General features: G+C 37.7%; 1 protein-coding gene across 1 annotated transcript in view; it reads right to left on the bottom strand.

Moving 5' to 3' along the window:
• Positions 1-11600, bottom strand: part of LOC104501784 (tetratricopeptide repeat protein 7B-like) — a gene marked incomplete at its 5' end in the record, with an annotated part of 54258 nt that overhangs the window by 24214 nt on the left and 18444 nt on the right. Inside the window, one exon of the mRNA XM_010145658.1 lies at positions 8410-8612. Coding sequence (XP_010143960.1) covers positions 8410-8612 — 203 coding nt within the window. The remainder of the gene's footprint in view (positions 1-8409; positions 8613-11600) is intronic.

Below are 11600 nucleotides of genomic sequence, written 5' to 3'. Positions count from 1 at the left end.
CTGCCAACGCCCTCAGCACCCTTGGGCGATCCCATCTGGTCCCATAGACTTGTGCACATCTGAGCAGCGCAATAGTTAACTGACCATTTCCTCTTGGATTGTGGAGCCTTCTTTCCTCTCCTCATATCTGTCTTCCAGTTCAAGTTGCTGGGCACCCAGAAAACAACTGGTTTTACTACTAAAGACTGAGGCAAAGAAGGTATTCAGTACCTCAGCCATTTCCTCTGACTTGGTCACTATGTTTAGTCCCATATCCAATGAAGGATGAAGATTCTCCTTAGCCCTCCTTTTGCTCTAATGTATTTATAAAAACATTTTATTGTCTTTTACAAGTGGCAGTGGCCAAATTAAGTACTAGGTGGGCTTTAGCCTTTCTAATTTTCTCCCTGCACAGCCCCGCAAAAATCTTTGTAGTCTTCCCAAGTGGCCTGACCCTCCTTCTGGATGAAGATTCTCCTTAGCCCTCCTTTTGCTCTAATGTATTTATAAAAACATTTTATTGTCTTTTACAAGTGGCAGTGGCCAAATTAAGTACTAGGTGGGCTTTAGCCTTTCTAATTTTCTCCCTGCACAGCCCCGCAAAAATCTTTGTAGTCTTCCCAAGTGGCCTGACCCTCCTTCTATAGGTCATAGACTTTCCTTTTCTTCCTGAGTTCAGGCCAAAGCTCTCTTTTCAGCCAGGCCAGTCTTCTCCCCCACTGGCTTGTCTCTTACAGCACACTGGGACGGCCTGGTCCTGAGCCTTAAAGATTTCCCTCTTAAGGATTATCCAGCTTTCCTATACTTTGCCCTTCAGGACTGCCTCCCAAGGGACCCTGTCAACCAGTCTCCTAAACAGGTCTAAGCCTGCCCTCTAGAAGTCCACAGTGGCAGTCCAACTGACTCTCCTCCCTGTTTCTTTAAGAATTGAAAACTCGACCATCTCATGTTCACTGTGGCCAAGATGGCCTCCAACCTTCACATCATCCACAAGTCCTTTTCTGTTCATGAACAACCACTTGAAGTAGAATCACTTAGAGTGGGTTGCTAAGGCTGTGTCCTGTCAGATTTTTAATATCTCCAAGGATGTGAGACTCCACAAACTCCCTGGGCAAGTGGAAGTATCTTACACATGTATCTGAAATACCGTTACCATTATGCAAATGGTTTGTGATTATACTCTTATTCCCCAGCTTTTTGCCTGTCAATTACATAAAACAAACAGTGTCGGGCAGGGAAACCCTCCTCACCTGCTTTGTTATGATGTCTAGCAAAACCAAAGCCCTCATTCAGACCCTGCCGTTATGATCAGTGGATTTTCCTTAAACTTGAAATGACATTTGGTTGCTATCTACCAAATCATGATATTTAATCCATACTTGCTGTATGTGGAACAAATTGATAATAGCTCAGTTTTGATAACAGAACCCAACTGAAAGAATTTATGTTATAAAACACGAATCAAAGCTTGACATAAACTCTACTTCTATTTTGACAATTGAAAACAAAGATTCTTAAAATCTTGCAGGCAGAGCGAGGCAACTTTGAAGTAATACTGCACACTGCAGATTAACCTGCTGCAACAGCAAATTTTGATGAATTATCTAATAGGTGGAATTTTGTCGGTTCCACACGATAAAAACGCTGGAAGGAATCGTGACCTGACAAATAAAGAGAAGTAACTCTAGCCAAAGCATCCCTTCTTTCTGCCAGCATTTACCACTAATTAATTTTCCATTTTTTAAAATGGGAACAAATAGAAGCAATAAAAAGGCTTCTGGCAAGCTTAGCCTGAACTGATAAACCAGAAAAATCTATCATCCAGATAACACAAAAAACAGAAGAAACCAGGAAGTTAGAGCTGAGCACACCAGGCAAAAATCCCTACGATTAAAAAAAAAACCAAACAAACAAACAAACAAAAAAAACCCCACCCCACTTTTTAGAAACACTCACATAGAATATCTCAGGAAAGTTAATTAAAAAAAACACATCTAAAAAACACTTAAAAAGTTACAGAAAGCTGCCTTTACCATTGCTACTAAATTCCGAAGAAATACTACACTCCAACAGCATATATTCTCTTTCTTACTCCAGTTATTTTCAGTGCAACAACACTATAGGTTGCCCAAAATCATATTACCTTTGCATCTTCAGATATTCACAGATTGTCTAAATCAAACAACAAATTTAAGCCCAGTTGCAGTACTCCTCTTGTAATGGCTGTCAGCTGAGGTCAGCCATTTTCAACAGACAAGTTGAAACCTGTTGAAGAATCCTTACAGAGCTCACTCCTAAGTGGTGAAAAGCATCCAAGAGTGGAGATATTTTCTTGTTGAAAGATCTGCTCCAGCTACAGCTGCTTTAAGCCATTTGGAGAAAATACAGGGTAATGTGGAAAGACAGTCTTTTACGAAGCAGGATCTATGTTTCGCCAGCCCCAAAATACCACTTTCAGAGCAACAGTTCTCAGGGGACTAGCTCAGCCAGGCCTGCCTGAGTAAATGAGAGCTTACTGCTTCAAGTTATAAACAAATTATTACAGTAAATTCCCATTGTCACTTTCTGTTTTCGAAGGAGCAACTAAACTGTAGTATAAACTCAAATTTGTAGTGATTATGGTTGTCTAATACTTAACAAAAATAATTCTGCTCTAAAAGGGTACTGTAAGACTCAGATAAAGCATCCAGGAATTAAGAAATTCTACTGATATTCCTCCAGTGAGAATCTTTAAGACAGGAATCAGTATGAAACAGTTAAGTGCTGTACTTGAGCTCAGTAACAGTAAAGGTGACAAGAGATTAATTTGAAACAAACAGGGAAAAACCAAACTTGCTTGATCATTCATCTCAATCCAAAAGCTAATCGCTATGCTAGTTGGTGTTACGTACTTTTATTGCACTAAGCACTGACGGTTTTCTGTTGTAAGGCTAAAACAGGAAATAGTATTTTCAGAACAGAAAAGAATATGGCCTCTGAGTGCTACATGGCAGGTAAAGAATTTAAAGCGTATTGAAATGGTTCTTGAACCACTTGAACTCAATGGAAGTGTTCCGAGTTAAAATGCAAGAACTGCCAGTTTTCTGAGAGTGCAGAATGCAACTACTTGAAGACTCTAGGTGTGACAGTGGTCAAATCACAGTAAAATGCCTTCTATAAGGAGCAGTGAGTTTTTGGCTGAACGTATGTTTTGCTTTCCCGGCTTTCTATGAAGTTTCTGAAGGGCAAACCCACAATATTTTACTAACAAATCTAACAAAAACCAATTACCGTTATTTGTCCATTCTTCTTCTTAACCACCCTGTGCATAAAGATGCACTTAGAGAGCAAGTCAAACTAGCACTGAGATTTGGCATTTAACTGTACAGGTCACCAGCACTGAGGCCATGTTGCTGAAAACGCAGCTGCGCTGGGCAGGGCACATCTCCAGGATGGCGGATCCCCGCCTCCCTAAGATTGTGTTCTACGGTGAACTTGCCACTGGCTGCCACAAGAGAAGAGCCCCAAAGAGGAGATATAAGGACTCCCTGAAACAACACCTCAGCCTTGGCCATATTGACCACCATCAGTGGTCCACCCTGGTCTCCAATCAGGAGATTTGCAGACACACCATACATAACGCTGCTGTCTCCTTTGAGAGCAGGCATAGAATCAGTCTCAAGGAGAAAAGACAGCGCAGAAAGAACCGTGCCCCGACTGTACCACCCAAGGAGACCTTCCGCTGTGCTTTTTGCAACTGGACTTGCCTATCCCACATTGGCCTTTTCAGCCATCAGCGCGCTTGCAGTAAGCGTGGGTAAAGCCCTTCCCAAATCTTCATCTGGGAAGCCAAGCCATGATGATGATGATGAATCAGTTACAATACAAATCACCCACAAGAACCAGCACAATGTGCTTAGGACAAGCTGATGTGACCTAAACCAACAATTTTTACAATATAGTGCCCTGACAACGAAAATCAAATGAATTAGTGCATGTACCCTGGATTAGTTCCTTGTTATGAAAGGAAGAATAAATTCTAGAGAATACGGCCTCGCTGAAGGAAAAAAATTCAGTTTGGGTGAATGAGTTTAGTCTTTCCCTCTTTAGTTCCCCTGATCCCTTCAAAAACCCTCATGTTTCTAAAGTCTTCTTTACTCATGCTTCCAGTCAGCTCAGTCTCTTTGACAGGATCGTAAGCATACACTACCCATATGTACTGCCAGGCTGCTTGCTGGCAAAGTGTCTTTGGGCTGAAAAAACATGTAAGAAGTCAATGTAGTTAGAAATAAATAACAATATATTTATAACTGAGAGGTAAAACACACACAGTTAATCTAAGAGATCTGACTTAGAGATCTCTTAATCTTAAGAGATCTGACTCAGTCCTGCATAATTATAGGGAACTTTAACATATCTAACAGTATTGAATGGTGAATGTAATTCTTTAAGATAACGCTTCTTGAAAACTAATTTCTACATGAGTAATTTTGGATAAGTAATTTCTCCCTTTCTGCTTTAATATTCTACTCGTAGAAGCTAAGCTACTAATAGGATTAACTGGCAAGTGCTATGATTAATTACTTAATATTAAAAAAATACTAAAGTCTTCTAGGATTATAAAGATAGATAGGTGCTGGGAAAACTATTTTGTGACAAAGCTACATTTAGCTAAAAAATTTTCAGCCTGAAGGAGAGTAAACAGATTTGTTTCCTGGACAATGGATTGAAATATTCACTGCCATTTCAGGCATTACTGAATGATGGCCTGTTTCACGTCAGCAAGAAAGGGCTACTTTCCACAACAGCACTCTGACTGCGGGAGATAAAAGACTGTTTATTCTTTTTTCAAATGGGAGGAAAACAATGACAAAAGCAGGAAGGCAGCAGTAATGCAGAAATCTGGAGGTGATGATAAAGGGCAGTGAGAATGGAGAAAGTTGTTCAAATAAATCCATTCTGGTCAAAATCAGGCAAGTGACAACCGAGTACATATGACATTCAACTGAAGTGTGAATCATCATTTTTCTGTTTAGTAACTAAAATTTTAAATTTCATTGGGTGTGATAAAAAGCCAATACAGAACACAAACTGAAATATTTCAAACCTTTAAAAGACAGCTTTGCATCATTTTCCCCAAATACACTATACAACCCTTAAAAACGAGAAAAGACATTTGTTCAAAAACATTGCTGCTGCACTCTGGGAAGCACACTTAACTGAGACAGATATGTAACGGCTTCACTCTTGACATCTTGTGAGCAGAGCTAGCCAAACAGCAAGCGGGTATAACCTCTGGTTGGAGAAAATTTCAGCAACAAACAGTAAAAAATAGCACCTGAGAACAAGGCAGATCTTAAAGTGATCTTACCAGAACACGGTGGGTGAGTGTGTGGATTAAACACCAACTGTATGAGGAACAACTTAGTTGCACTTGCAAATAAAGAGAATTTTAACAGCATTTCTCTTTGAAAGAACTAGTCTCACTGTTCAGATGATTTAATTAATAAAGACCTCAATATCTTGGAAGGGACTGAAATAGCAATGAGCATGAAAACAAACACACCGCCCTCTGCAGCCCGGTCTCTGTTAGAATATCTCATATCTTGGGTAATGAAGCAGTATAACCCAATCACTTCCATTTCCCAAGAAGTTTAATTAAGAAGAATACAGAATACAGCTAAACAAAGTGTCACTTATTCGTAGATCAAGCCCCACCATTTGGTGTCACGTTGTATCAGGCATTTCATTACTAAGGCAAAACCAGCAAGAGCTAACCTCTTCCTCCAACCCCCCCACTTATCATTACAATTTGTTGGTGAACAGATCTCTTCCATCACTCTTAACTGCTCCAATTTTCACACCATTGCCAAGTCCTCCTATTTTTCATTTTAGTAAATCTTTAACACAAGAGTAAATCAGTGAAGATCTTAGAGAGAGCAGCACAGTAAATAATGACTTGCTTTGTTAGAAAATTGCAATTTTAGACAAATAGAGTCTTTTAACAGATCATACCAACAAGTAAAAGGTAACTGCATTGAGATAATACATTAAACTTCTGCAGAGCACGTCTGCATGGTCACATTAATGGAATACGGAGTCTACACTTGAGACAAACGCAAGAGTTCTTTATGTAGAATCTCCAAAGAACGGAACACACCGCAGTTCACAGGAGGAAGCACATCAGTTGGCAAGGTACGAGACTAAACTACCCAGTCTTTCTTCAGACTTTCTTCAGTAATTTAGATTAATAAGATTGTTTCTGTGTAGAAACAGTAAACTGTATTCAGGTATAAGTACTTAAAAAGAGTTATGGCCAAAAGGTTGTACTGAAAAATAGTAAAGACCCAAGGTTTAATTTTTCATCCTTCCAACCAGAGAAGGTTTCATGATTGAAAGGATGGATTATAAAGGAAGAAATCTTGCCTATTCCCAATAAGCCATTCTTGTTCTTACAAATATAAACAAACATTTTATTTCATTTTTATAAATAATATCTCAAAGCAAAGATCCAGATTTCTAAACTGTTATCAGAGGTCGCTCATTCTAAAATTTTAATTCAAAGAAAAAAACCCTTCAAAATTCATTTCAGTTTCAACTGTTTCAAGTAATTTTACTTGGAGAGGCAGGGCCAGATGCACATGCCACATGCTAGAACTTGTACCATCCTTAAATCTTATTTCCTTATTGGTGCATTTTACACATAAATCTATTATTATCTATACTTGCTATTTGCCCTAAAAAATTAATCCACCAAAGGTTATTTAATAAAACTAAGGTAACTGTTATGTTGAAATAGCATCACGGAACAATGTTGCTTTCTAAGCATTGCTAGAAAGCCATATCAAGTAATTTTAAAATACCAAATTAATCACAGAAAATAAGGAAATTTTTACAGAACTTTGATTCATAAACTGATTGTCAGTTTAAAATTGTGGACTTTAACACTGCAAGTTAATGTTTCAGCTGTTGTTCTAGACTCTGGAACCTCCACAGTGCTGTTGTTATAGCCTCCCTGCCACTGAGATCATCTGCCTTTATAATAAATAGGTAAATATACACAAAGCTTTGAGATGAACAAATATTCATCTATACCCACAGGCAAAAGGAAACACTGCAAACTTCCTCCTCGAAATATTTTTTGCAATAGTCAGAAGATCGAGAAGGATACAGCATGCGTACTGTTTCCCAACATGGAATTACATAGACAAGTATTGTTTTAATATGCACCTTTAATATTAGTGTTTAAGCAGCATAAATCTCTCAACACCTATTCAAAACATCTTAGTGCTGAAGAGGTCTAGAATAACAAAGAAAGCTTTAAAAATCAATATTTTAAATTAAAAGAAGACTGGCTAATCCAGTGAAAGGAATAGTTATCCTCCAGAACTTGCACTCAGACTACAAGTCTCATAAAAAGGGAACCTGGATTGGAAGCACAGTATTTTTCATCTCACGTGCCTCTTAAGGCAGCTAATTTCTCAGTCATTCTGAAGAGTGTTGTGTATTTACAGACTATTTATTCAAAGCTGTATTCAGAAGAGTGGCAAAAAGATACCCAGAAAAACACAAGCTTTTGTTTTCAGAGTTGCACTGCTTTAGGTCAACTGCCTGCTTCTTCAGAAAAATTAACCTTTTGGCATTTGTCACTAGGCTCAAATATCCTGAAATGCTGAAAAGGTGAAACAAAAAACTTTCCCTGTGCTGCTTTCCTATCTGATCTTTTGTCTCGTATGTTACCCTCAGGAATCATGAGAAATTTTTCTGAATAATTTATAAGCACCTAGGCAGAAACCAGCTTCTACTTTTGCACAAAAAGACGGGGTAAGAAGCTGATTGCAGCTGTTCTACTGTGCTCTACCTGGAAGAAAACTGGATTAAAAAAAAGTAATTTTCCTAACATAGTACGCACTGAATATATACACGTATGTATATATGAATTATATAAATAGATTTATGCATTTATGCTGGGGGGAAGGCACCTTTGTACTTCAAGCTACACATTCCTTCGAGGGAAGACTGATTCTCTACCTCTCAAAAATCCAAGAAATCATATAACATGAAGGTAATCAATCAACATGTAGAATGCAACGTTTAGTTTGGAATTAGTAGAATGACTCATCTTTTCTCTAGACTACACAGTATCCAACTCTTCTCTTACCATGAGCCACCTTTATTTCCCAGTGGTGCTCAATATTAGGCAGATGCAAATGACTTCTTTTTCTGCACTCTTTATTAGGACTGAAATAGTCTTATCACCTGCAGCTCCTTTTCACATCCCAGCACACACGGAAGAGAGAACAAAAAGCCAGAGAAGATTGTTCCCGAAGCAATTTTGCTAATAAGAATATAAACTCATAAGCTACGGGTTACCCACACCAAGTTATGATTTCACAATACAGTACCGTATTTTGAGACAAAAGTACTTATGAACACGGACTCAAGACTTACCAGCCTCTGCATGCTTTTCACATGGGTGGGACTAATAGATAAGGCCTCTTCATACCAGCGTTTGGCTTCATCAATATTTCCACGAAGTTCAGCCACCTGACCTCTCATGTAAAGAACATAGTGTGACATTGGAAAGAGATTAGCTGCTTCCTGGGTACACGCTGTGGCCTCAGCAGGCTTCCCAATTCCTATGTAGACTTCAGCTGTGGAAGGAATGTGAGGACCAATGAATGATTCTTGCATCATTACACCAGGACTAGATGTCACATGTGCTGTATTTGTAAACAGTTTCATCCTAAGCAGAGGCTGTTTCCCTCAAAAAATTTTGCATCTTATCAGAAACTACTATAAAAATTATTTTAAACAAATTATTCTTTTAGGAAAGTTGCTCTTCTAAATGTAGGAGTTTGAACCTCTAAATGGCTCTCTTAAAGACCAGAAAACTTGTTATAGTTTGTTATTTTTAACTCAAGTCTGGGATTTTTTCATTTTAGTTTTATTTTTCAGATGTGAGTATGCCCATGTTCCAGGACTATTTAAGACAGAAAACCCAACACAAAACAGTACGCAGAGATCCTTACCGTAGGCAAGAGGACACAACTAATTACAGGGTTTTCTGAATTTTACCTGTCAGCCATTAAGGAAGCAGTAGCAGTTGCTCCAGCTACCAGTTACTAAGCCTGGTACTAAGCTTACTTCAGAGCATTTTAAGAGAGCAGTAATATTTAAAACAATGTTATTTGATATAAAAAGTTTATTAGCTAATCACCATTCTGATTTGACAAAAATCTGTTCCTATTTCCAAGGATTTTATCTAAGATATCTTCCAGAAGCTAAGGACATTTAACTGTAGCTTTCAAAAAAACCAGCCGACCAACCAAAAATAAAACAAAACAAAAAAACTCCGGACAGTTATACTTAATGTAACATGCATCACTCCTGATGAAAGCAGTTGAATAGCCTGACACACACTTGTCAAAATCAGATTGACTGTAAGGGGAAGAAAATGGTTCATTCAGTAAGTGATTAACAACTAACAACAGAAGTATTTGCCTTCAGTAGCTCTCAAGGCACTCTTCAACACTGCTGTTTCATTACCCTGCTGGATTATCTTCATCTCTTGCTGAAAAAGTGGGAGAAGAGAGGAATAAAGAGATACTAAATTCAAGAAAGAGATATTAAAGGTTCCCTAAAAAAATTTTGCCTTAAAGTAACGGTGTAACTGCATTCTATTGTATCATACCGTACAAGAGTCTAAGATTAAGGTTCAAATCAAAATGTTCCATCAAAACAGAACAGTGAGCTATCACTGTTCAAGACATGCCTCTTACTGTACAGGACAGAGCACCCATCTTGGTTTAAAGGCTGTCAAATCAGGATCTCGCAGTACAGTGGTGGATTTGGGATCATGCCTAAAACTCTGAATGGGACTGACGTCTGAACGCCTTTGAAGGAGCTTTCCTCTGAGATAAATCCATCAAACAGACTTCATAGTATCCCTAACTAGTCAACCTCAGTAAAGCAAAGCGTATAAACCTTAACTTACAGCTGATATCTGCTATGAATATTCATAATTATTTTCATCAAAATCAATTTGTAACAATGACTAACAAAAACTGGACTTATCGTAGCAGTTCGTGAGTAAGCACAATTTAAAGGTCCTACTCATTTTTATTTTTTTAACAAAATTTTGTAAGTTTGCTGGAGTAAATTACTTTCTTCCTCTAAGATCTGATCCTATTTATGGGAGAACAGATATTTTTCTAGAAGAGCATTATTTCACTGCTCAGTTAACTTGGTAATTTCACAGAACACATTCTACCCAACATAAATAGTGTGCCTGTGTGGACGTATGGATTAATGCAGTATATTGTTAGAAACTGGTTAAATGCTTTTTGATGGAAAAATGTGTCATCCACATGAAGAACTAACAAATGAAATTGCAGATCCAGAAACACTATTTTCTCCCCCTAATCCTAAAAAACCACCATCTCACCTAGTCAGAGATGGTACTGAATAACTCAAGAATAGCAAATCTGGAAGACAATGAAGTGATAACATTTTGAAATCAAAATCCGATTTGGGAAGCAATAGATTTTTCTAGGATTTTACTTTTATTAACTATAAACTCAAAGAGCAACTTGTAGCCATAATTAGAGAGCTGGACATACAGCATAAAATGTGAATTGTACTGAGTTTGGGGTTTTTTTTTAAACCCTAAAATATTTTGGAAAAGCTTTGGGTACGTTAGTCTTGAGTACTTTTCTAAAAGCTACATGGTCAATATTACTACATGAGAAATATGATTTTAGTGAGTCTAAAATACACTATATTATTTAAATAGTAACCATTTGAGCTCTACTGGATTTATTGTTTCTTCTCCAGCATCATCACAATTGAAACACAGATTTAAATACACACTTCCAATTTGGCAGGTGAAAAGACTGTTAGGAAAATTATAATTTACAGAGACTGTAAAAGGGACAAGGTAAAAGCTACAATTATTGGCAAATAAAATGCAGAAACTAAAAATTACTTAAGTAGATGATTATCTGCTACCACAATAATTCTAGACTGAAAAACAAGCAAAGATTGGCTAATTAACAGACAGCAGTTGAAATTCTGTATTTCTTGAGGGAAAACAAGCATGGTTCCAATAGCTTTTTAACACTAGCCAATAGCGGCTGCTTATAAACTTGTCTTATGTTACTGCAAGAGACACTGAATCCTGCTGTCCTTCTCACTAGCTGCGGCAGAGAAACTCGACAGTTATTAACAGACCTTCCAAAAAGTGTTAAACAAAATAATTACTTTGTTTATTCTGGAGTTATTCTAAAAATAAGTTCTTTTCTCTACCAGAAGTTATGCCACCCCAACAGAATATAGAGTGGGCTTTTTGAAAAACTATGAAAAAAATTAATAGAAAGTTGAACCTGTAGCTAGGTGTTAAGCATGAAAGTTCATTCAGGAAATTTCTGAAACTGGAGGTGAGCTATTCATTCTGAGAAAATTAATTCAAACTGAATAAAAATGCTAAAAAACAACACTGCAAATTCAAATAAACCAGTTGTAGAAAACTGACAAGTGCCAGTAGACTTTGTAGGAAAATCTCAAGAGAGGAGCAGCAGTTTGAAGAAAAACCAGGTGCCAAGTCGGTTCTGCACTTTCCAATGCCTCCACCTAGAGAATGC

The sequence above is a fragment of the Buceros rhinoceros genome, unplaced genomic scaffold, assembly GCF_000710305.1.
Source record: "Buceros rhinoceros silvestris isolate BGI_N320 unplaced genomic scaffold, ASM71030v1 scaffold391, whole genome shotgun sequence".
Taxonomy (NCBI): Eukaryota; Metazoa; Chordata; class Aves; order Bucerotiformes; family Bucerotidae; genus Buceros; species Buceros rhinoceros.
Note: the sequence above shows the minus strand (reverse complement) of the source record. Positions and strands in the feature narration are given on the sequence as shown.